General features: G+C 43.8%; 1 protein-coding gene across 36 annotated transcripts in view; it reads right to left on the minus strand.

The window, feature by feature from the left end:
• Nucleotides 1-8,645, minus strand: part of LOC118379708 (dihydroxyacetone phosphate acyltransferase-like) — a 45,826-nt gene extending 37,181 nt beyond the window's left edge. For all 36 annotated transcript variants that reach the window (XM_052524713.1, XM_052524690.1, XM_052524684.1 and 33 more), the window contains exons 1-2: nucleotides 8,539-8,645; nucleotides 823-1,017 (exon numbers count right to left, since the gene is read on the minus strand). In XM_052524713.1, coding sequence (XP_052380673.1) covers nucleotides 823-1,017; nucleotides 8,539-8,547 — 204 coding nt within the window. In that variant the 5' untranslated portion in view covers nucleotides 8,548-8,645. The remainder of the gene's footprint in view (nucleotides 1-822; nucleotides 1,018-8,538) is intronic.
• Nucleotides 8,646-27,319: the final 18,674 nt, after the last annotated feature.

Genomic DNA, 27,319 nt, shown 5'->3' on the forward strand with positions numbered 1-27,319 from the left:
CACACTGCCCTGTATAGAGCCTCCCCACTGCCCTGTATAGAGCCTCCACACTGCCCTGTATAGAGCCTCCACACTGCCCTGTATAGAGCCTCCACACTGCCCTGTATAGAGCCTCCACACTGCCCTGTATAGAGCCTCCACACTGCCCTGTATAGAGCCTCCACACTGACTCTGTACCGGTACCCCCTGTATAGAGCCTCCACACTGACTCTGTACCGGTACCCCCTGTATATAGCCTCCACATTGACTCTGTAGCGGTACCCCCTGTATATAGCCTCCACATTGACTCTGTACCGGTACCCCCTGTATATAGCCTCCACATTGACTCTGTACCGGTACCCCCTGTATATAGCCTCCACATTGACTCTGTACATAGCCTCCACATTGACTCTGTACCGGTACCCCCTGTATATAGCCTCCACATTGACTCTGTACCGGTAGCCCCTGTATATTGCCTCCACATTGACTCTGTACCGGTACCCCCTGTATATAGCCTCCACATTGACTCTGTACCGGTACCCCCTGTATATAGCCTCCACATTGACTCTGTACCGGTACCCCCTGTATATAGCCTCCACATTGACTCTGTACCGTTAACCCCTGTATATATCCTTGCTATTGTTATTTTACTGTAAGGTCTACTACTATATTGATATGACTAGCTGATATGTTAAACAGCTATTGTCAGGCCAGACATTGTAAAGCCTCGCATGTATCTGCAATGTGGTCGGGCAGGAACTGGACTAATGTCCTGTGCTGGGTTGACCCTGTTGAGTGTACATCATGGAACGGTCAGGATTCTCGCTCGCAGACACACTGTACCTCCTTGGTGACGTATCGTAGGTACTGTGACTCCAGAACCATCCTGTTGAGGGCGCCCGCGGAGAGAGGAGGGGCTCCCCTGTAAAGGGAGGGGTTAAAGGTTCGGAGGGCATGGCCTAGGTCACTGCTCCTCCTCCTCTCCTCCAGGATGTCCAGAAACTCATCCTCCTGCTTGAAGCCAGAGGGATCCTCACACTGCAACAAGGGAACACGATTCAAAATGGTGGAAATGTCATATCTGGTTGACTTGAAGCCCCGATTACAACCTGGATGAAGACATCTTGTTCAGGAAAACAGCCTGGGAAAGAACACTCAGATCCATCGACTGTCAACACCTTTCCTCGTTGGACATATTCAATTGTGTCATTCTGAACTTTATTCACATGTTTATAGTGAGACTAGCTCTAGGTCTAGGTCTAGCTCTAGGTCTAGCTCTAGGTCTAGGTCTAGGTCTAGGTCTATGTCTAGCTCTAGGTCTAGGTCTAGCTCTAGGTCTAGGTCTAGCTCTATGTCTATGTCTATGTCTATGTCTAGCTCTATGTCTATGTCTAGCTCTAGGTCTAGCTCTATGTCTAGCTCTAGGTCTAGGTCTAGCTCTAGGTCTAGCTCTAGGTCTAGCTCTAGGTCTAGCTCTAGGTCTAGGTCTAGCTCTATGTCTAGCTCTAGGTCTAGGTCTAGGTCTAGCTCTATGTCTATGTCTAGCTCTATGTCTATGTCTAGCTCTAGGTCTAGCTCTAGGTCTAGGTCTATGTCTAGCTCTATGTCTAGCTCTAGCTCTAGCTCTAGGTCTAGCTCTATGTCTATGTCTAGCTCTAGGTCTAGCTCTAGCTCTAGGTCTAGCTCTAGGTCTAGCTCTAGGTCTAGCTCTAGGTCTAGGTCTAGCTCTATGTCTATGTCTAGCTCTAGGTCTAGCTCTAGGTCTAGCTCTAGGTCTAGGTCTAGCTCTAGGTCTAGGTCTAGCTCTATGTCTATGTCTAGCTCTAAGTCTAGCTCTAGGTCTAGCTCTAGGTCTAGCTCTAGGTCTAGCTCTAGGTCTAGCTCTAGGTCTAGGTCTAGGTCTAGCTCTAGGTCTAGCTCTAGGTCTAGCTCTAGCTCTAGGTCTAGCTCTAGGTCTAGCTCTAGCTCTAGGTCTAGCTCTAGGTCTAGCTCTAGCTCTAGGTCTAGGTCTAGCTCTATGTCTAGCTCTAGGTCTAGCTCTAGGTCTAGCTCTAGGTCTAGCTCTAGCTCTAGGTCTAGCTCTATGTCTAGCTCTATGTCTAGCTCCATGTCTAGCTCTAGGTCTAGCTCTATGTCTATGTCTAGCTCTATGTCTAGCTCTAGGTCTAGCTCTAGGTCTAGCTCTAGCTCTAGGTCTAGCTCTAGCTCTAGGTCTAGCTCTAGCTCTATGTCTAGCTCTAGGTCTAGCTCTAGGTCTAGGTCTAGGTCTAGCTCTATGTCTAGCTCTATGTCTAGCTCTATGTCTAGCTCTATGTCTAGCTCTATGTCTAGGTCTAGCTCTAGGTCTAGGTCTAGCTCTAGGTCTAGCTCTAGGTCTAGCTCTATGTCTAGCTCTAGGTCTAGCTCTAGGTCTAGCTCTAGGTCTAGCTCTATGTCTATGTCTAGCTCTAGGTCTAGCTCGGTAGTTCTTGGGTAGTTCCTTAAAAACAAGCGAAATCGCAAAAATGGTGTCTGGACCCTTCCAAATCATGTCATTTCCATAATAGAGGTTTGGTTGTAAGAAATCAAACTTCTCCTTTAAGGTCGCTACATTCTTCACATACTAGTCATTACTTCAAAAGGAAGGATTTCCTAAGTGTTTGAACGGGGCCACAGCTGCCAAGCCGACCTGATAGCGAGCCAGCCTTGGACTGTGGGCATTGAACACTCTGTGGCAACAACCAATAGGCAAGCATTAACAGGCTTTATTTAACAACCAATAGGCTAGCATTAACAGGCTTTATTTAACAACCAATAGGCTAGCATTAACAGGCTTTATTTAACAACCAATAGGCTAGCATTAACAGGCTTTATTTAACAACCAATAGGCTAGCATTAACAGGCTTTATTTAACAACCAATAGGCTAGCATTAACAGGCTTTATTTAACAACCAATAGGCTAGCATTAACAGGCTTTATTTAACAACCAATAGGCTAGCATTAACAGGCTTTATTTCACAACCAATAGGCTAGCATTAACAGGCTTTATTTAACAACCAATAGGCTAGCATTAACAGGCTTTATTTAACAACAAATAGGCTAGCATTAACAGGCTTTATTTAACAACCAATAGGCTAGCATTAACAGGCTTTATTTAACAACCAATAGGCTAGCATTAACAGGCTTTATTTAACAACCAATAGGCTAGCATTAACAGGCTTTATTTAACAACCAATAGGCTAGCATTAACAGGCTTTATTTAACAACCAATAGGCTAGCATTAACAGGCTTTATTTAACAACCAATAGGCTAGCATTAACAGGCTTTATTTAACAACCAATAGGCTAGCATTAACAGGCTTTATTTAGCAACCAATAGGCTAGCATTAGCAGGCTTTATTTAAACAAATAGGCTAGCATTAACAGGCTTTATTTAACAACCAATAGGCTAGCATTAACAGGCTTTATTTAACAGCCAATAGGCTAGCATTAACAGGCTTTATTTAACAACCAATAGGCTAGCATTAACAGGCTTTATTTAACAACCAATGGGCTAGCATTAACAGGCTTTATTTAACAACCAATAGGCTAGCATTAACAGGCTTTATTTAACAACCAATAGGCTAGCATTAACAGGCTTTATTTAACAACCAATAGGCTAGCATTAACAGGCTTTATTTAACAAACTAGCAGGCTTTTATTTAAACAAATAATAACAGGCTTTATTTAGCATTAACAGGCTTTATTTAACAACCAATAGGCTAGCATTAACAGGTTTTATTTAACAACCAATAGGCTAGCATTAACAGGCTTTATTTAACAACCAATAGGCTAGCATTAACAGGCTTTATTTAACAACCAATAGGCTAGCATTAACAGGCTTTATTTAACAACCAATAGGCTAGCATTAACAGGCTTTATTTAACAACCAATAGGCTAGCATTAACAGGCTTTATTTAACAACCAATAGGCTAGCATTAACAGGCTTTATTTAACAACCAATAGGCTAGCATTAACAGGCTTTATTTAACAACCAATAGGCTAGCATTAACAGGCTTTATTTAACAACCAATAGGCTAGCATTAACAAGGCTTTAGGTTTTATTTAACAACCAATAGGCTAGCATTAACAGGCTTTATTTAACAACCAATAGGCTAGCATTAACAGGCTTTATTTCACAACCAATAGGCTAGCATTAACAGGCTTTATTTAACAACCAATAGGCTAGCATTAACAGGCTTTATTTAACAACCAATAGGCTAGCATTAACAGGCTTTATTTAACAACCAATAGGCTAGCATTAACAGGCTTTATTTAACAACCAATAGGCTAGCATTAACAGGCTTTATTTAACAACCAATAGGCTAGCATTAACATGCTTTATTTCACAACCAATAGGCTAGCATTAACAGGCTTTATTTAACAAACCAATAGGCTAGCATTAACAGGCTTTTATTTAACAACCAATAGGCTAGCATTAACAGGCTTTATTTAACAACCAATAGGCTAGCATTAACAGGCTTTATTTAACAACCAATAGGCTAGCATTAACAGGCTTTATTTAACAACCAACAGGCTAGCTAGCATTAACAGGCTTTATTTAACAACCAATAGGCTAGCATTAACAGGCTTTATTTAACAACCAATAGGCTAGCATTAACAGGCTTTATTTAACAACCAATAGGCTAGCATTAACAGGCTTTATTTAACAACCAATAGGCTAGCATTAACAGGCTTTATTTAACAACCAATAGGCTAGCATTAACAGGCTTTATTTAACAACCAATAGGCTAGCATTAACAGGCTTTATTTAACAACCAATAGGCTAGCATTAACAGGCTTTATTTAACAACCAATAGGCACATTGGACCCCATTACGGTGTGTTGTCCATCACCTTGACAGGGAAAAGCCAAAATGATCCATGAAACATAAATGTAGCGAGAGGCTTTTCCAGTTCTTCAGCTCCTCCGCCAGCCATGTCTGTCACTGCTCTTTAGTCTTCTTTTCTTCTTTGCAACGTGAGCATCCAGGACTGATTCGTTGGGATTCAACATGCCGCGTTCACGTCAACAGTACACACTACCGTTCACATGCGTGCCGAACCGTGGGCTCCAGGCCCCGCGCCGCTCCAGTCAAACTAGGCCCGCCCCGCTCCTCGCTCCAGTCAAACTAGGCCCGCCCCGCTCCTCGCTCCAGTTAAACTAGGCCCGCTCCAGTTAAACTAGGCCCGTCCCAGTCCCCTCGCTCCAGTCAAACTAGGCCCGCCCCAGTCCTCGCTCCAGTCAAACTAGGCCCGCCCCGCTCCAGTCAAACCAGGACCGCCCCGCTCCCGCTCCAGTCAAACCAGGCCCGCCCGCTCCCGCTCCAGTCAAACTAGGCCCGCCCCGCTCTCCTCGCTCCAGTCAAACCAGGGCCCGCCCCGCTCCCTCGCTCCAGTCAAACTAGGCCCGCCCCGCTCCAGTCAAACTAGGCCCGCCCCAGTCCTCGCTCCAGTAGGCCCGCCCCAGTCCTCGCTCCAGTCAAACTAGGCCCGCCCAGTCCTCGCTCCAGTCAAACTAGGCCCGCCCCAGTCCCCGCTCCAGTCAAACTAGGCCCGCCCCGCTCCAGTCAAACTAGGCCCGCCCCGCTCCAGTCAAACTAGGCCCGCCCCGCTCCAGTCAAACTAGGCCCGCCCCGCTCCAGTCAAACTAGGCCCGCCCCGCTCCAGTCAAACTAGGCCCGCCCCAGTCCTCGCTCCAGTCAAACTAGGCCCGCCCCGCTCCTCGCTCCAGTCAAACTAGGCCCGCCCCGCCCCGCTCCTCGCTCCAGTCAAACTAGGGCCCGCCCCCAGTCCTCGCTCCAGTCAAACTAGGCCCGCCCCGCTCCAGTCAAACTAGGACCGCCCCGCTCCCGCTCCAGTCAAATCCAGGCCCGCCCCGCTCCCCGCTCCAGTCAAACTAGGCCCGCCCCGCTCCTCGCTCCAGTCAAACTAGGCCCGCCCCCAGTCCTCGCTTCCAGTCAAACTAGGCCCGCCCCAGTCTCGCTCCAGTCAAACTAGGCCCGCCCCAGTCCTCGCTCCAGTCAACCTAGGCCGCCCCAGTCCTCGCTCCAGTCAAACTAGGCCCGCCCCGCTCCCTCGCTCCAGTCAAACTAGGCCCGCCCCAGTCCTCGCTCCAGTCAAACTAGGCCCGCCCCGCTCCAGTCAAACTAGGCCCGCCCCGCTCCAGTCAAACTAGGCCCGCCCGCTCCAGTCAAACTAGGCCCGCCCCAGTCCTCGCTCCAGTAGGCCCGCCCCAGTCCTCGCTCCAGTCAAACTAGGCCCGCCCCAGTCCTCGCTCCAGTCAAACTAGGCCCGCCCCAGTCCCCCGCTCCAGTCAAACTAGGCCCGCCCCGCTCCAGTCAAACTAGGCCCGCCCCGCTCCAGTCAAACTAGGCCCGCCCGCTCCAGTCAAACCAGGCCCGCCCGCTCCAGTCAAACTAGGGCCCGCCCCGCTCCAGTCAAACTAGGCCCGCCCCAGTCCTCGCTCCAGTCAAACTAGGCCCGCCCCGCTCCTCGCTCCAGTCAAACTAGGCCCGCCCCGCTCCCTCGCTCCAGTCAAACTAGGCCCGCCCCAGTCCTCGCTCCAGTCAAACTAGGCCCGCCCCGCTCCAGTCAAACTAGGACCGCCCCGCTCCCCGCTCCAGTCAAACTAGGCCCGCCCCGCTCCTCGCTCCAGTCAAACTAGGCCCGCCCCGCTCCTCGCTCCAGTCAAACTAGGCCCGCCCCAGTCCTCGCTCCAGTCAAACTAGGCCCGCCCCAGTCCTCGCTCCAGTCAAACTAGGCCCGCCCCAGTCCTCGCTCCAGTCAAACTAGGCCCGCCCCAGTCCTCGCTCCAGTCAAACTAGGCCCGCCCCGCTCCTCGCTCCAGTCAAACTAGGCCCGCCCCAGTCCTCGCTCCAGTCAAACTAGGCCCGCCCCGCTCCAGTCAAACTAGGCCCGCCCCGCTCCAGTCAAACTAGGCCCGCCCCGCTCCAGTCAAACTAGGCCCGCCCCAGTCCAGTCAAACTAGGCCCGCCCCAGTCCTCGCTCCAATCAAACCAGGCCCGCCCCCAGTCCTCGCCCTCCAGTCAAACTAGGCCCGCCCCAGTCCTCGCTCCAGTCAAACCAGGCCCGCCCCGCTCCCCTCGCTCCAGTCAAACTAGGCCCGCCCCGCCCCGCTCCTCGCTCCAGTCAAACTAGGCCCGCCCCAGTCCTCGCTCCAGTCAAACTAGGCCCGCCCCGCTCCAGTCAAACTAGGACCGCCCCGCTCCCCGCTCCAGTCAAACTAGGCCCGCCCCGCTCCGCTCCAGTCAAACTAGGCCCGCCCCCGCTCCTCGCTCCAGTCAAACTAGGCCCGCCCCAGTCCTCGCTCCAGTCAAACTAGGCCCGCCCCAGTCCTCGCTCCAGTCAAACTAGGCCCGCCCCAGTCCTCGCTCCAGTCAACCTAGGCCCGCCCCAGTCCTCGCTCCAGTCAAACTAGGCCCGCCCCGCTCCTCGCTCCAGTCAAACTAGGCCCGCCCCAGTCCTCGCTCCAGTCAAACTAGGCCCGCCCCGCTCCAGTCAAACTAGGCCCGTCCCAGTCCTCGCTCCAGTCAAACTAGGCCCGCCCCAGTCCTCGCTCCAGTCAAACTAGGCCCGCCCCGCTCCAGTCAAACTAGGCCCGTCCCAGTCCTCGCTCCAGTCAAACTAGGCCCGCCCCAGTCCTCGCTCCAGTCAAACTAGGCCCGCCCCGCTCCAGTCAAACTAGGCCCGCCCCAGTTCACGCTTGGCTTTTCTTACGATCCTAACTAAATGCTAATTCAACCTTTTGGCAGCTCTCTGGTGCCATATTCCTGCCTCAAATGAACAAAATTAGTCATTCTTGGGCTCCAGAGTGGCACAGCGGTCTAAGGCACGAGGCGTCACTACAGTCTCTTGTTCGAATCCAGGCTGTATCACATTGGAACTCCCATAGTGCAGTGCACAAGTGCAGCGTCATTAGGGTTTGGCTGGAGTAGGCCGTTATTGTAAATAATAAATTGTTCTTAACGGACTTGCCTAGTTAAATTTTTAAAAAGAACAATTTTAAAATGTTTTATTTAACGAGTCGAAAGATCCGAGTCAGTAAAATGAGCCGAACACTACTCTTTGGTCACCAGCGGTCAACTTAGAAACGGACAACCTGATTGGCAGACGTGATCAGCAGAGAAAATACAATGGATAGTACGAGTTTTGATTGGTTTACAGTGTAGTACTCGGCGGCGTTTGCCTGTCCAGCGAAGTGAACATAAATCAGTATTTTGAAGAAGATAAAAAAAAAAAAATATGCAAGAATTCGACATTGCCAACAAACGGAAGTGTTCAGAATAAATAAATACATATACACAATATGTATTTAAAAATAAAAACAACAGTACCTCCCGCGACAGAGCTCGATCATTTCGTAAATGAAAGCACACAGCAAGCCTGCTATTTAGTTAACAACAACCAACCGAGAGCGAGCCTGTCAGCATGTTAAAGTACATGACTCAAGGGTAGTTTTAGGGCAACGTCAAGACCATATTAACCCACGCTAGACAACATAACAAACAGCGCAGCCTTACCGTTGTCATTTTCGTCGCAGGGGCGTCAGCTCCGTCTCGGTGCTGGTAGCAAGTGTGTGTCCCCTTACGCTTCGCACACAGATCACGCTACCGGAAGACTGCCTGTGTCGGCTGGGACCAATAGGGTCGCTGTATTTCGGGAACTCCTCCCGAAAATGTAACTCTACCGCAGCGGCCCCATAATTATGAATGAATATGCTCCGGACTAAGACGGGACATTGTAAAGATAGACTAAACTCTTCAATAGAAATCCCAGATCACACTTGTAGGCGATGTTATTTTTTATTTGTTTTTATGAGCAAATATCAACAACCAAAAGAGGAATAATCACAAACAAACTCTTTACATGGCCAGAAATCCTAAACAAACAAATCATAGTCATTAATAATACAAGTTTTAATTGCCTTTTTGTTTTTCATTTAGGTTAAAGTAGTGCCATATTGTTTAAATTCATTTATAAAGTGAAGAAAGTTAGGTTTTGAATTAGACAATTTGCAAATATGAAATGTACCTGATATCATTAGCAGTTTAATTAAATATATTACATTTGTATCAATGTCAGAAGTTCTGAAATAAATCATATTAAAACCATTACATTGTACAACCTGTCCTGTTTTCTTTGTAACAAAGTTCTGTATATCAATCCCAAAAACTCTACTATAAATACGGGTTAAAAACAAATGCAAAATGGTCTCCTTCTCCATTCCACGTAAATCACAGATATATTCAATATTCAGCTTGAATCTTTACAAAACATGTTTATAATTCCTGTCTCTTAATTCTATGTAACGTTTTAATTTAGACTTCCTTTACCTTGTTACCATGGTCAGTTCCTTTACCTTGTTACCATGGACAGTTCCTTTACCTTGTTACCATGGACAGTTCCTTTACCTTGTTACCATGGACAGTTCCTTTACCTTGTTACCATGGACAGTTCCTTTACCTTGTTACCATGGAAAGTCCCTTTACCTTGTTACCATGGAAATTTCCTTTACCTTGTTACCATGGACAGTTCCTTTACCTTGTTACCATGGACAGGTCCTTTACCTTGTTACCATGGACAGTTTCTTTACCTTGTTACCATGGACAGTTCCTTTACCTTGTTACCATGGACAGTTCCTTTACCTTGTTACCATGGACAGTTTCTTTACCTTGTTACCATGGACAGTTCCTTTACCTTGTTACCATGGACAGTTTCTTTACCTTGTTACCATGGACAGTTCCTTTACCTTGTTACCATGGAAAGTTCCTTTACCTTGTTACCATGGACAGTTCCTTTACCTTTGTTACCATGGACAGTTCCTTTACCTTGTTACCATGGACATTTCCCTTTACCTTGTTACCATGGACAGTTCCTTTTACCTTGTTACCATGGAAAGTTACTTTACCTTGTTACCATGGACAGTTCCTTTACCTTGTTACCATGGAAAGTTCCTTTACCTTGTTACCATGGACAGTTCCTTTACCTTGTTACCATGGACAGTTCCTTTACCTTGTTACCATGGAAAGTCCCTTTACCTTGTTACCATGGACAGTTCCTTTACCTTGTTACCATGGACAGTTCCTTTACCTTGTTACCATGGAAAGTTTCTTTACCTTGTTACCATGGACAGTTCCTTTACCTTGTTACCATGGACAGTTCCTTTACCTTGTTACCATGGAAAGTCCCTTTACCTTGTTACCATGGAAAGTCCCTTTACCTTGTTACCATGGACAGTTCCTTTACCTTGTTACCATGGAACGTCCCTTTACCCTGTTACCATGGACAGTTCCTTTACCTTGTTACCATGGAAAGTCCCTTTACCTTGTTACCATGGACAGTTCCTATACCTTGTTACCATGGACAGTTCCTTTACCTTGTTACCATGGAAAGTTTCTTTACCTTGTTACCATGGAAAGTCCCTTTACCTTGTTACCATGGACAGTCCCTTTACCTTGTTACCATGGACAGTTCCTTTTACCTTGTTACCATGGACAGTTCCTTTACCTTGTTACCATGGAAAGTCCCTTTACCTTGTTACCATGGAAAGTTCCTTTACCTTGTTACCATGGACAGTTCCTTTACCTTGTTACCATGGACAGTCCCTTTACCTTGTTACCATGGACAGTTCCTTTACCTTGTTACCATGGAAAGTTCCTTTACCTTGTTACCATGGAAAAGTCCCTTTACCTTGTTACCATGGACAGTTCCTTTACCTTGTTACCATGGACAGTTCCTTTACCTTGTTACCATGGAAAGTCCCTTTACCTTGTTACCATGGACAGTTCCTTTACCTTGTTACCATGGACAGTCCCTTTACCTTGTTACCATGGAAAGTTCCTTTACCTTGTTACCATGGACAGTTCCTTTACCTTGTTACCATGGAAAGTTCCTTTACCTTGTTACCATGGAAAGTCCCTTTACCTTGTTACCATGGAAAGTTCCTTTACCTTGTTACCATGGACAGTTCCTTTACCTTGTTACCATGGAAAGTCCCTTTACCTTGTTACCATGGAAAGTTCCTTTACCTTGTTACCATGGACAGTTCCTTTACCTTGTTACCATGGACAGTCCCTTTACCTTGTTACCATGGAAAGTTCCTTTACCTTGTTACCATGGAAAGTTCCTTTACCTTGTTACCATGGACAGTTCGTTTACCTTGTTACCATGGACAGTTCCTTTACCTTGTTACCATGGACAGTTCCTTTACCTTGTTACCATGGACAGTTCCTTTACCTTCTTACCATGGACAGTTCCTTTACCTTGTTACCATGGAAAGTTCCTTTACCTTGTTACCATGGAAAGTTCCTTTACCTTGTTACCATGGACAGTTCCTTTACCTTGTTACCATGGAAAGTTCCTTTACCTTGTTACCATGGAAAGTTCCTTTACCTTGTTACCATGGAAAGTTCCTTTACCTTGTTACCATGGACAGTTCCTTTACCTTGTTACCATGGAAAGTTCCTTTACCTTGTTACCATGGACAGTTCCTTTACCTTGTTACCATGGAAAGTTCCTTTACCTTGTTACCATGGACAGTTCCTTTACCTTGTTACCATGGAAAGTTCCTTTACCTTGTTACCATGGAGAGTTCCTTTACCTTGTTACCATGGACAGTTCCTTTACCATGTTACCATGGAGAGTTCCTTTACCTTGTTACCATGGAAAGTTCCTTTACCTTGTTACCATGGACAGTTCCTTTACCTTGTTACCATGGAAAGTTCCTTTACCTTGTTACCATGGACAGTTCCTTTACCTTGTTACCATGGAAAGTTCCTTTACCTTGTTACCATGGAAAGTTCCTTTACCTTGTTACCATGGAGTTCCTTTACCTTGTTACCATGGAAAGTTCCTTTACCTTGTTACCATGGACAGTTCCTTTACCTTGTTACCATGGAAAGTTCCTTTACCTTGTTACCATGGAGAGTTCCTTTACCTTGTTACCATGGAAAGTTCCTTTACCTTGTTACCATGGACAGTTCCTTTACCTTGTTACCATGGAGAGTTCCTTTACCTTGTTACCATGGAAAGTTCCTTTACCTTGTTACCGTGGAAAGTTCCTTTACCTTGTTACCGTGGAAAGTTCCTTTACCTTGTTACCGTGGAAAGTTCCTTTACCTTGTTACCATGGACAGTTCCTTTACCTTGTTACCATGGAGAGTTCCTTTACCTTGTTACCATGGAGAGTTCCTTTACCTTGTTACCATGGACAGTTTCTTTACCTTGTTACCATGGAGAGTTCCTTTACCTTGTTACCATGGACAGTTCCTTTACCTTGTTACCATGGACAGTTTCTTTACCTTGTTACCATGGACAGTTCCTTTACCTTGTTACCATGGACAGTTTCTTTACCTTGTTACCTTGGACAGTTCCTTTACCTTGTTACCATGGAAAGTTCCTTTACCTTGTTACCATGGACAGTTCCTTTACCTTGTTACCATGGACAGTTCCTTTACCTTGTTACCATGGACAGTTCCTTTACCTTGTTACCATGGACAGTTCCTTTACCTTGTTACCATGGAAAGTTACTTTACCTTGTTACCATGGACAGTTCCTTTACCTTGTTACCATGGAAAGTTCCTTTACCTTGTTACCATGGACAGTTCCTTTACCTTGTTACCATGGACAGTTCCTTTACCTTGTTACCATGGAAAGTTTCTTTTACCTTGTTACCATGGACAGTTCCTTTACCTTGTTACCATGGACAGTTCCTTTACCTTGTTACCATGGACAGTTCCTTTACCTTGTTACCATGGAAAGTCCCTTTACCTTGTTACCATGGACAGTTCTTTTTTACCTTGTTACCATGGAACGTCCCTTTACCTTGTTACCATGGACAGTTCCTTTACCTTGTTACCATGGACAGTTCCTTTACCTTGTTACCATGGAAAGTCCCTTTACCTTGTTACCATGGACAGTTCCTATACCTTGTTACCATGGACAGTTCCTTTACCTTGTTACCATGGAAAGTTTCTTTACCTTGTTACCATGGAGTCCCTTTACCTTGTTACCATGGACAGTCCCTTTACCTTGTTACCATGGACAGTTCCTTTACCTTGTTACCATGGACAGTTCCTTTACCTTGTTACCATGGAAAGTCCCTTTACCTTGTTACCATGGAAAGTTCCTTTACCTTGTTACCATGGACAGTTCCTTTACCTTGTTACCATGGACAGTCCCTTTACCTTGTTACCATGGAAAGTTCCTTTACCTTGTTACCATGGAAAGTTCCTTTACCTTGTTACCATGGAAAGTCCCTTTACCTTGTTACCATGGACAGTTCCTTTACCTTGTTACCATGGAAAGTTCCTTTACCTTGTTACCATGGACAGTTCCTTTACCTTGTTACCATGGACAGTTCCTTTACCTTGTTACCATGGAAAGTCCCTTTACCTTGTTACCATGGACAGTTCCTTTACCTTGTTACCATGGACAGTTCCTTTACCTTGTTACCATGGAAAGTTTCTTTACCTTGTTACCATGGACAGTTCCTTTACCTTGTTACCATGGACAGTTCCTTTACCTTGTTACCATGGACAGTTCCTTTACCTTGTTACCATGGAAAGTCCCTTTACCTTGTTACCATGGACAGTTCCTTTACCTTGTTACCATGGAACGTCCCTTTACCTTGTTACCATGGACAGTTCCTTTACCTTGTTACCATGGACAGTTCCTTTACCTTGTTACCATGGAAAGTCCCTTTACCTTGTTACCATGGACAGTTCCTATACCTTGTTACCATGCACAGTTCCTTTACCTTGTTACCATGGAAAGTTTCTTTACCTTGTTACCATGGAAAGTCCCTTTACCTTGTTACCATGGACAGTCCCTTTACCTTGTTACCATGGACAGTTCCTTTACCTTGTTACCATGGACAGTTCCTTTACCTTGTTACCATGGAAAGTTCCTTTACCTTGTTACCATGGAAAGTTCCTTTACCTTGTTACCATGGACAGTTCCTTTACCTTGTTACCATGGACAGTCCCTTTACCTTGTTACCATGGACAGTTCCTTTACCTTGTTACCATGGAAAGTTCCTTTACCTTGTTACCATGGAAAGTCCCTTTACCTTGTTACCATGGACAGTTCCTTTACCTTGTTACCATGGAAAGTTCCTTTACCTTGTTACCATGGACAGTTCCTTTACCTTGTTACCATGGACAGTTTCTTTACCTTGTTACCATGGACAGTTCCTTTACCTTGTTACCATGGAAAGTTCCTTTACCTTGTTACCATGGACAGTTCCTTTACCTTGTTACCATGGACAGTTCCTTTACCTTGTTACCATGGACAGTTCCTTTACCTTGTTACCATGGACAGTTCCTTTACCTTGTTACCATGGAAAGTTCCTTTACCTTGTTACCATGGACAGTTCCTTTACCTTGTTACCATGGAAAGTTCCTTTACCTTGTTACCATGGACAGTTCCTTTACCTTGTTACCATGGACAGTCCCTTTACCTTGTTACCATGGAAAGTTCCTTTACCTTGTTACCATGGAAAGTTCCTTTACCTTGTTACCATGGAAAGTCCCTTTACCTTGTTACCATGGACAGTTCCTTTACCTTGTTACCATGGAAAGTTCCTTTACCTTGTTACCATGGACAGTTCCTTTACCTTGTTACCATGGACAGTTCCTTTACCTTGTTACCATGGACAGTTCCTTTACCTTGTTACCATGGAAAGTTCCTTTACCTTGTTACCATGGACAGTTCCTTTACCTTGTTACCATGGACAGTTCCTTTACCTTGTTACCATGGACAGTTCCTTTACCTTGTTACCATGGACAGTTCCTTTACCTTGTTACCATGGAAAGTTCCTTTACCTTGTTACCATGGACAGTTCCTTTACCTTGTTACCATGGAAAGTTCCTTTACCTTGTTACCATGGACAGTTCCTTTACCTTGTTACCATGGACAGTTCCTTTACCTTGTTACCATGGAAAGTCCCTTTACCTTGTTACCATGGACAGTTCCTATACCTTGTTACCATGGACAGTTCCTTTACCTTGTTACCATGGAGTTTCTTTACCTTGTTACCATGGAAAGTCCCTTTACCTTGTTTGGACAGTCCCTTTACCTTGTTACCATGGACAGTTCCTTTACCTTGTTACCATGGACAGTTCCTTTACCTTGTTACCATGGAAAGTTCCTTTACCTTGTTACCATGGACAGTTCCTTTACCTTGTTACCATGGAAAGTTCCTTTACCTTGTTACCATGGAGAGTTCCTTTACCTTGTTACCATGGAAAGTTCCTTTACCTTGTTACCATGGACAGTTCCTTTACCTTGTTACCATGGAGAGTTCCTTTACCTTGTTACCATGGACAGTTCCTTTACCTTGTTACCATGGAAAGTTCCTTTACCTTGTTACCATGGACAGTTCCTTTACCTTGTTACCATGGAAAGTCCCTTTACCTTGTTACCATGGACAGTTCCTTTACCTTGTTACCATGGACAGTTCCTTTACCTTGTTACCATGGAAAGTTTCTTTACCTTGTTACCATGGACAGTTCCTTTACCTTGTTACCATGGACAGTTCCTTTACCTTGTTACCATGGACAGATCCTTTACCTTGTTACCATGGAAAGTCCCTTTACCTTGTTACCATGGACAGTTCGTTTACCTTGTTACCATGGACAGTTCCTTTACCTTGTTACCATGGACAGTTCCTTTACCTTGTTACCATGGAAAGTTCCTTTACCTTCTTACCATGGACAGTTCCTTTACCTTGTTACCATGGAAAGTTCCTTTACCTTGTTACCATGGAAAGTTCCTTTACCTTGTTACCATGGAAAGTTCCTTTACCTTGTTACCATGGACAGTTCCTTTACCTTGTTACCATGGACAGTTCCTTTACCTTGTTACCATGGACAGTTCCTTTACCTTGTTACCATGGAAAGTTCCTTTACCTTGTTACCATGGACAGTTCCTTTACCTTGTTACCATGGAAAGTTCCTTTACCTTGTTACCATGGAAAGTCCCTTTACCTTGTTACCATGGAAAGTTCCTTTACCTTGTTACCATAGAGAGTTCCTTTACCTTGTTACCATGGAAAGTTCCTTTACCTTGTTACCATGGACAGTTCCTTTACCTTGTTACCATGGAAAGTTCCTTTACCTTGTTACCGTGGAAAGTTCCTTTACCTTGTTACCATGGAAAGTTCCTTTACCTTGTTTGGAAAGTTCCTTTACCTTGTTACCATGGACAGTTCCTTTACCTTGTTACCATGGAGAGTTCCTTTACCTTGTTACCATGGAGAGTTCCTTTACCTTGTTACCATGGACAGTTTCTTTACCTTGTTACCATGGAGAGTTCCTTTACCTTGTTACCATGGACAGTTCCTTTACCTTGTTACCATGGACAGTTTCTTTACCTTGTTACCATGGACAGTTCCTTTCCTTGTTACCATGGACAGTTTCTTTACCTTGTTACCATGGACAGTTCCTTTACCTTGTTACCATGGAAAGTTCCTTTACCTTGTTACCATGGACAGTTCCTTTACCTTGTTACCATGGAAAGTCCCTTTACCTTGTTACCATGGACAGTTCCTATACCTTGTTACCATGCACAGTTCCTTTACCTTGTTACCATGGAAAGTTTCTTTACCTTGTTACCATGGAAAGTCCCTTTACCTTGTTACCATGGACAGTCCCTTTACCTTGTTACCATGGACAGTTCCTTTACCTTGTTACCATGGACAGTTCCTTTACCTTGTTACCATGGAAAGTTCCTTTACCTTGTTACCATGGAAAGTTCCTTTACCTTGTTACCATGGACAGTTCCTTTACCTTGTTACCATGGACAGTCCCTTTACCTTGTTACCATGGACAGTTCCTTTACCTTGTTACCATGGAAAGTTCCTTTACCTTGTTACCATGGAAAGTCCCTTTACCTTGTTACCATGGACAGTTCCTTTACCTTGTTACCATGGAAAGTTCCTTTACCTTGTTACCATGGACAGTTCCTTTACCTTGTTACCATGGACAGTTTCTTTACCTTGTTACCATGGACAGTTCCTTTACCTTGTTACCATGGAAAGTTCCTTTACCTTGTTACCATGGACAGTTCCTTTACCTTGTTACCATGGACAGTTCCTTTACCTTGTTACCATGGACAGTTCCTTTACCTTGTTACCATGGACAGTTCTTGTTACCATGGAGTTACTTTACCTTGTTACCATGGACAGTTCCTTTACCTTGTTACCATGGAAAGTTCCTTTACCTTGTTACCATGGACAGTTCCTTTACCTTGTTACCATGGACAGTTCCTTTACCTTGTTACCATGGAAAGTCCCTTTACCTTGTTACCATGGACAGTTCCTATACCTTGTTACCATGGACAGTTCCTTTACCTTGTTACCATGGAAAGTTTCCTTTACCTTGTTACCATGGAAAGTCCCTTTACCTTGTTACCATGGACAGTCCCTTTACCTTGTTACCATGGACAGTTCCTTTACCTTGTTACCATGGACAGTTCCTTTACCTTGTTACCATGGAAAGTTCCTTTACCTTGTTACCATGGACAGTTCCTTTACCTTGTTACCATGGAAAGTTCCTTTACCTTGTTACCATGGAGAGTTCCTTTACCTTGTTACCATGGAAAGTTCCTTTACCTTGTTACCATGGACAGTTCCTTTACCTTGTTACCATGGAGAGTTCCTTTACCTTTGTTACCATGGACAGTTCCTTTACCTTGTTACCATGGAAAGTTCCTTTACCTTGTTACCATGGACAGTTCCTTTACCTTGTTACCATGGAAAGTCCCTTTACCTTGTTACCATGGACAGTTCCTTTACCTTGTTACCATGGACAGTTCCTTTACCTTGTTACCATGGAAAGTTTCTTTACCTTGTTACCATGGACAGTTCCTTTACCTTGTTACCATGGACAGTTCCTTTACCTTGTTACCATGGACAGATCCTTTACCTTGTTACCATGGAAAGTCCCTTTACCTTGTTACCATGGACAGTCCCTTTACCTTGTTACCATGGACAGTTCCTTTACCTTGTTACCATGGACAGTTCCTTTACCTTGTTACCATGGAAAGTTCCTTTACCTTGTTACCATGGACAGTTCCTTTACCTTGTTACCATGGAGTTCCTTTACCTTGTTACCATGAGAGTTCCTTTACCTTGTTACCATGGAAAGTTCCTTTACCTTGTTACCATGGACAGTTCCTTTACCTTGTTACCATGGAGAGTTCCTTTACCTTGTTACCATGGACAGTTCCTTTACCTTGTTACCATGGAAAGTTCCTTTACCTTGTTACCATGGACAGTTCCTTTACCTTGTTACCATGGAAAGTTCCTTTACCTTGTTACCATGGACAGTTCCTTTACCTTGTTACCATGGAAAGTTCCTTTACCTTGTTACCATAGAGAGTTCCTTTACCTTGTTACCATGGAAAGTTCCTTTACCTTGTTACCATGGACAGTTCCTTTACCTTGTTACCATGGAAAGTTCCTTTACCTTGTTACCATAGAGAGTTCCTTTACCTTGTTACCATGGAAAGTTCCTTTACCTTGTTACCATGGACAGTTCCTTTACCTTGTTACCATGGACAGTTCCTTTACCTTGTTACCATGGACAGTTTCTTTACCTTCTTACCATGGACAGTTCCTTTACCTTGTTACCATGGACAGTTTCTTTACCTTGTTACCATGGACAGTTCCTTTACCTTGTTACCATGGAAAGTTCCTTTACCTTGTTACCATGGACAGTTCCTTTACCTTGTTACCATGGACAGTTCCTTTACCTTGTTACCATGGACAGTTCCTTTACCTTGTTACCATGGACAGTTCCTTTACCTTGTTACCATGAAAAGTTACTTTACCTTGTTACCATGGACAGTTCCTTTACCTTGTTACCATGGAAAGTTCCTTTACCTTGTTACCATGGACAGTTCCTTTACCTTGTTACCATGGAAAGTTACCATGGAGTCCCTTTACCTTGTTACCATGGACAGTTCCTTTACCTTGTTACCATGGACAGTTCCTTTACCTTGTTACCATGGAAAGTTTCTTTACCTTGTTACCATGGACAGTTCCTTTACCTTGTTACCATGGACAGTTCCTTTACCTTGTTACCATGGACAGTTCCTTTACCTTGTTACCATGGAAAGTCCCTTTACCTTGTTACCATGGACAGTTCTTTTACCTTGTTACCATGGAACGTCCCTTTACCTTGTTACCATGGACAGTTCCTTTACCTTGTTACCATGGACAGTTCCTTTACCTTGTTACCATGGAAAGTCCCTTTACCTTGTTACCATGGACAGTTCCTATACCTTGTTACCATGGACAGTTCCTTTACCTTGTTACCATGGAAAGTTTCTTTACCTTGTTACCATGGAAAGTCCCTTTACCTTGTTACCATGGACAGTCCCTTTACCTTGTTACCATGGACAGTTCCTTTACCTTGTTACCATGGACAGTTCCTTTACCTTGTTACCATGGAAAGTCCCTTTACCTTGTTACCATGGAAAGTTCCTTTACCTTGTTACCATGGACAGTTCCTTTACCTTGTTACCATGGACAGTCCCTTTACCTTGTTACCATGGAAAGTTCCTTTACCTTGTTACCATGGAAAGTCCCTTTACCTTGTTACCATGGAAAGTCCCTTTACCTTGTTACCATGGACAGTTCCTTTACCTTGTTACCATGGACAGTTCCTTTACCTTGTTACCATGGACAGTTCCTTTACCTTGTTACCATGGACAGTTCCTTTACCTTGTTACCATGGAAAGTCCCTTTACCTTGTTACCATGGACAGTTCCTTTACCTTGTTACCATGGACAGTTCCTTTACCTTGTTACCATGGAAAGTTTCTTTACCTTGTTACCATGGACAGTTCCTTTACCTTGTTACCATGGACAGTTCCTTTACCTTGTTACCATGGACAGTTCCTTTACCTTGTTACCATGGAAAGTCCCTTTACCTTGTTACCATGGACAGTTCCTTTACCTTGTTACCATGGAACGTCCCTTTACCTTGTTACCATGGACAGTTCCTTTACCTTGTTACCATGGACAGTTCCTTTACCTTGTTACCATGGAAAGTCCCTTTACCTTGTTACCATGGACAGTTCCTATACCTTGTTACCATGCACAGTTCCTTTACCTTGTTACCATGGAAAGTTTCTTTACCTTGTTACCATGGACAGTCCCTTTACCTTGTTACCATGGAAAGTTCCTTTACCTTGTTACCATGGACAGTTCCTTTACCTTGTTACCATGGAAAGTTCCTTTACCTTGTTACCATGGAAAGTCCCTTTACCTTGTTACCATGGAAAGTTCCTTTACCTTGTTACCATGGACAGTTCCTTTACCTTGTTACCATGGACAGTCCCTTTACCTTGTTACCATGGAAAGTTCCTTTACCTTGTTACCATGGAAAGTTCCTTTACCTTGTTACCATGGAAAGTTCCTTTACCTTGTTACCATGGACAGTTCCTTTACCTTGTTACCATGGACAGTTCCTTTACCTTGTTACCATGGACAGTTCCTTTACCTTGTTACCATGGAAAGTTCCTTTACCTTGTTACCATGGAAAGTCCCTTTACCTTGTTACCATGGACAGTTCCTTTACCTTGTTACCATGGAAAGTTCCTTTACCTTGTTACCATGGACAGTTCCTTTACCTTGTTACCATGGACAGTTTCTTTACCTTGTTACCATGGACAGTTCCTTTACCTTGTTACCATGGAAAGTTCCTTTACCTTGTTACCATGGACAGTTCCTTTACCTTGTTACCATGGACAGTTCCTTTACCTTGTTACCATGGACAGTTCCTTTACCTTGTTACCATGGACAGTTCCTTTACCTTGTTACCATGGAAAGTTACTTTACCTTTGTTACCATGGACAGTTCCTTTACCTTGTTACCATGGAAAGTTCCTTTACCTTGTTACCATGGACAGTTCCTTTACCTTGTTACCATGGACAGTTCCTTTACCTTGTTACCATGGAAAGTCCCTTTACCTTGTTACCATGGACAGTTCCTTTACCTTGTTACCATGGACAGTTCCTTTACCTTGTTACCATGGAAAGTTTCTTTACCTTGTTACCATGGACAGTTCCTTTATTATTATTATATTACCTTGTTACCATGGACAGTTCCTTTACCTTGTTACCATGGACAGTCCATTTACCTTGTTACCATGGAAAGTCCCTTTACCTTGTTACCATGGACAGTTCCTTTACCTTGTTACCATGGAACGTCCCTTTACCTTGTTACCATGGACAGTTCCTTTACCTTGTTACCATGGACAGTTCCTTTACCTTGTTACCATGGAAAGTCCCTTTACCTTGTTACCATGGACAGTTCCTATACCTTGTTACCATGGACAGTTCCTTTACCTTGTTACCATGGAAAGTTTCTTTACCTTGTTACCATGGAAAGTCCCTTTACCTTGTTACCATGGACAGTCCCTTTACCTTGTTACCATGGACAGTTCCTTTACCTTGTTACCATGGACAGTTCCTTTACCTTGTTACCATGGAAAGTTCCTTTACCTTGTTACCATGGACAGTTCCTTTACCTTGTTACCATGGAAAGTTCCTTTACCTTGTTACCATGGAGAGTTCCTTTACCTTGTTACCATGGAAAGTTCCTTTACCTTGTTACCATGGACAGTTCCTTTTACCTTGTTACCATGGAGAGTTCCTTTACCTTGTTACCATGGACAGTTCCTTTACCTTGTTACCATGGACAGTTCCTTTACCTTTGTTACCATGGACAGTTCCTTTACCTTGTTACCATGGAAAGTTCCTTTACCTTGTTACCATGGACAGTTCCTTTACCTTGTTACCATGGAAAGTTCCTTTACCTTGTTACCATGGAGAGTTCCTTTACCTTGTTACCATGGAAAGTTCCTTTACCTTGTTACCATGGACAGTTCCTTTACCTTGTTACCATGGAGAGTTCCTTTACCTTGTTACCATGGAAAGTTCCTTTACCTTGTTACCGTGGAAAGTTCCTTTACCTTGTTACCGTGGAAAGTTCCTTTACCTTGTTACCGTGGAAAGTTCCTTTACCTTGTTACCATGGACAGTTCCTTTACCTTGTTACCATGGAGAGTTCCTTTACCTTGTTACCATGGAGAGTTCCATTACCTTGTTACCATGGACAGTTTCTTTACCTTGTTACCATGGAGAGTTCCTTTACCTTGTTACCATGGACAGTTCCTTTACCTTGTTACCATGGACAGTTTCTTTACCTTGTTACCATGGACAGTTCCTTTACCTTGTTACCATGGACAGTTTCTTTACCTTGTTACCATGGACAGTTCCTTTACCTTGTTACCATGGAAAGTTCCTTTACCTTGTTACCATGGACAGTTCCTTTACCTTGTTACCATGGACAGTTCCTTTACCTTGTTACCATGGACAGTTCCTTTACCTTGTTACCATGGACAGTTCCTTTACCTTGTTACCATGGAAAGTTACTTTACCTTGTTACCATGGACAGTTCCTTTACCTTTGTTACCATGGAAAGTCCTTTACCTTGTTACCATGGACAGTTCCTTTACCTTGTTACCATGGACAGTTCCTTTACCTTGTTACCATGGAAAGTCCCTTTACCTTGTTACCATGGACAGTTCCTTTACCTTGTTACCATGGACAGTTCCTTTACCTTGTTACCATGGAAAGACTTCTTTACCTTGTTACCATGGACAGTTCCTTTACCTTGTTACCATGGACAGTTCCTTTACCTTGTTACCATGGACAGTTCCTTTACCTTGTTACCATGGAAAGTCCCTTTACCTTGTTACCATGGACAGTTCTTTTACCTTGTTACCATGGAACGTCCCTTTACCTTGTTACCATGGACAGTTCCTTTACCTTGTTACCATGGACAGTTCCTTTACCTTGTTACCATGGAAAGTCCCTTTACCTTGTTACCATGGACAGTTCCTTTACCTTTGTTACCATGGACAGTTCCTTTACCTTGTTACCATGGAAAGTTTCTTTACCTTTGTTACCATGGAAAGTCCCTTTACCTTGTTACCATGGACAGTCCCTTTACCTTGTTACCATGGACAGTTCCTTTACCTTGTTACCATGGACAGTTCCTTTACCTTGTTACCATGGAAAGTCCCTTTACCTTGTTACCATGGAAAGTTCCTTTACCTTGTTACCATGGACAGTTCCTTTACCTTGTTACCATGGACAGTCCCTTTACCTTGTTACCATGGACAGTTCCTTTACCTTGTTACCATGGAAAGTTCCTTTACCTTGTTACCATGGAAAGTCCCTTTACCTTGTTACCATGAACAGTTCCTTTACCTTGTTACCATGGAAAGTTCCTTTACCTTGTTACCATGGACAGTTCCTTTACCTTGTTACCATGGACAGTTCCTTTACCTTGTTACCATGGAAAGTCCCTTTACCTTGTTACCATGGACAGTTCCTTTACCTTGTTACCATGGACAGTTCCTTTACCTTGTTACCATGGAAAGTTTCTTTACCTTGTTACCATGGACAGTTCCTTTACCTTGTTACCATGGACAGTTCCTTTACCTTGTTACCATGGACAGTTCCTTTACCTTGTTACCATGGAAAGTCCCTTTACCTTGTTACCATGGACAGTTCCTTTACCTTGTTACCATGGAACGTCCCTTTACCTTGTTACCATGGACAGTTCCTTTACCTTGTTACCATGGACAGTTCCTTTACCTTGTTACCATGGAAAGTCCCTTTACCTTGTTACCATGGACAGTTCCTATACCTTGTTACCATGCACAGTTCCTTTACCTTGTTACCATGGAAAGTTTCTTTACCTTGTTACCATGGAAAGTCCCTTTACCTTGTTACCATGGACAGTCCCTTTACCTTGTTACCATGGAAAGTTCCTTTACCTTGTTACCATGGACAGTTCCTTTACCTTGTTACCATGGAAAGTCCCTTTACCTTGTTACCATGGAAAGTTCCTTTACCTTGTTACCATGGACAGTTCCTTTACCTTGTTACCATGGACAGTCCCTTTACCTTGTTACCATGGAAAGTTCCTTTACCTTGTTACCATGGAAAGTTCCTTTACCTTGTTACCATGGAAAGTCCCTTTACCTTGTTACCATGGACAGTTCCTTTACCTTGTTACCATGGACAGTTCCTTTACCTTGTTACCATGGACAGTTCCTTTACCTTGTTACCATGGACAGTTTCTTTACCTTGTTACCATGGACAGTTCCTTTACCTTGTTACCATGGAAAGTTCCTTTACCTTGTTACCATGGACAGTTCCTTTACCTTGTTACCATGGACAGTTCCTTACCTTGTTACCATGGACAGTTCCTTTACCTTGTTACCATGGACAGTTCCTTTACCTTGTTACCATGGAAAGTTACTTTACCTTGTTACCATGGACAGTTCCTTTACCTTGTTACCATGGAAAGTTCCTTTACCTTGTTACCATGGACAGTTCCTTTACCTTGTTACCATGGACAGTTCCTTTACCTTGTTACCATGGAAAGTCCCTTTACCTTGTTACCATGGACAGTTCCTTTACCTTGTTACCATGGACAGTTCCTTTACCTTGTTACCATGGAAAGTTTCTTTACCTTGTTACCATGGACAGTTCCTTTTATTATTATTATATTACCTTGTTACCATGGACAGTTCCTTTACCTTGTTACCATGGACAGTTCCTTTACCTTGTTACCATGGAAAGTCCCTTTACCTTGTTACCATGGACAGTTCCTTTTACCTTGTTACCATGGAACGTCCCTTTACCTTGTTACCATGGACAGTTCCTTTACCTTGTTACCATGGACAGTTCCTTTACCTTGTTACCATGGAAAGTCCCTTTACCTTGTTACCATGGACAGTTCCTATACCTTGTTACCATGGACAGTTCCTTTACCTTGTTACCATGGAAAGTTTCTTTACCTTGTTACCATGGAAAGTCCCTTTACCTTGTTACCATGGACAGTCCCTTTACCTTGTTACCATGGACAGTTCCTTTACCTTGTTACCATGGACAGTTCCTTTACCTTGTTACCATGGAAAGTCCCTTTACCTTTGTTACCATGGAAAGTTCCTTTACCTTGTTACCATGGACAGTTCCTTGTTACCATGGACAGTCCCTTTACCTTGTTACCATGGACAGTTCCTTTACCTTGTTACCATGGACAGTTCCTTTACCTTGTTACCATGGACAGTTCCTTTACCTTGTTACCATGGACAGTTCCTTTACCTTGTTACCATGGAAAGTTCCTTTACCTTGTTACCATGGACAGTTCCTTACCTTGTTACCATGGACAGTTCCTTTACCTTTGTTACCATGGACAGTTCCTTTACCTTGTTACCATGGACAGTTCCTTTACCTTGTTACCATGGGAGTTACTTTACCTTGTTACCATGGACAGTTCCTTTACCTTGTTACCATGGAAAGTTCCTTTACCTTGTTACCATGGACAGTTCCTTTACCTTGTTACCATGGACAGTTCCTTTACCTTGTTACCATGGAAAGTCCCTTTACCTTGTTACCATGGACAGTTCCTTTACCTTGTTACCATGGACAGTTCCTTTACCTTGTTACCATGGAAAGTTTCTTTACCTTGTTACCATGGACAGTTCCTTTATTATTATTATATTACCTTGTTACCATGGACAGTTCCTTTACCTTGTTACCATGGACAGTTCCTTTACCTTGTTACCATGGAAAGTCCCTTTACCTTGTTACCATGGACAGTTCCTTTACCTTGTTACCATGGAACGTCCCTTTACCTTGTTACCATGGACAGTTCCTTTACCTTGTTACCATGGACAGTTCCTTTACCTTGTTACCATGGAGTCCCTTTACCTTGTTACCATGGACAGTTCCTATACCTTGTTACCATGGACAGTTCCTTTACCTTGTTACCATGGAAAGTTTCTTTACCTTGTTACCATGGAAAGTCCCTTTACCTTGTTACCATGGACAGTCCCTTTACCTTGTTACCATGGACAGTTCCTTTACCTTGTTACCATGGACAGTTCCTTTACCTTGTTACCATGGAAAGTCCCTTTACCTTGTTACCATGGAAAGTTCCTTTACCTTGTTACCATGGACAGTTCCTTTACCTTGTTACCATGGACAGTCCCTTTACCTTGTTACCATGGACAGTTCCTTTACCTTGTTACCATGGAAAGTTCCTTTACCTTGTTACCATGGAAAGTCCCTTTACCTTGTTACCATGGACAGTTCCTTTACCTTGTTACCATGGAAAGTTCCTTTACCTTGTTACCATGGAAAGTCCCTTTACCTTGTTACCATGGACAGTTCCTTTACCTTGTTACCATGGAAAGTTCCTTTACCTTGTTACCATGGAAAGTTCCTTTACCTTGTTACCATGGACAGTTCCTTTACCTTGTTACCATGGAAAGTTCCTTTACCTTGTTACCATGGAAAGTCCCTTTACCTTGTTACCATGGACAGTTCCTTTACCTTGTTACCATGGACAGTTTCTTTACCTTGTTACCATGGAAAGTCCCTTTACCTTGTTACCATGGACAGTTCCTTTACCTTGTTACCATGGAAAGTTTCTTTACCTTGTTACCATGGACAGTTCCTTTACCTTGTTACCATGGACAGTCCCTTTACCTTGTTACCATGGACAGTTCCTTTACCTTGTTACCATGGAAAGTCCCTTTACCTTGTTACCATGGACAGTTCCTTTACCTTGTTACCATGGACAGTCCCTTTACCTTGTTACCATGGACAGTTCCTTTACCTTGTTACCATGGACAGTTCCTTTACCTTGTTACCATGGACAGTTCCTTTACCTTGTTACCATGGACAGTCCCTTTACCTTGTTACCATGGACATTTCCTTTACCTTGTTACCATGGAAAGTCCCTTTACCTTGTTACCATGGACAGTTCCTTTACCTTGTTACCATGGACAGTTCCTTTACCTTGTTACCATGGACAGTCCCTTTACCTTGTTACCATGGAAAGTCCCTTTACCTTGTTACCATGGACAGTTCCTTTACCTTGTTACCATGGAAAGTTCCTTTACCTTGTTACCATGGAAAGTTCCTTTACCTTGTTACCATGGACAGTTCCTTTACCTTGTTACCATGGAAAGTTCCTTTACCTTGTTACCATGGAAAGTCCCTTTACCTTGTTACCATGGACAGTTCCTTTACCTTGTTACCATGGAAGTTTCTTTACCTTGTTACCATGGAAAGTCCCTTTACCTTGTTACCATGGACAGTTCCTTTACCTTGTTACCATGGAAAGTTTCTTTACCTTGTTACCATGGACAGTTCCTTTACCTTGTTACCATGGACAGTTCCTTTACCTTGTTACCATGGACAGTTC

Source organism: Oncorhynchus keta, chromosome 8, assembly GCF_023373465.1.
Source record: "Oncorhynchus keta strain PuntledgeMale-10-30-2019 chromosome 8, Oket_V2, whole genome shotgun sequence".
In the NCBI taxonomy this organism is placed as follows: domain Eukaryota; kingdom Metazoa; phylum Chordata; class Actinopteri; order Salmoniformes; family Salmonidae; genus Oncorhynchus; species Oncorhynchus keta.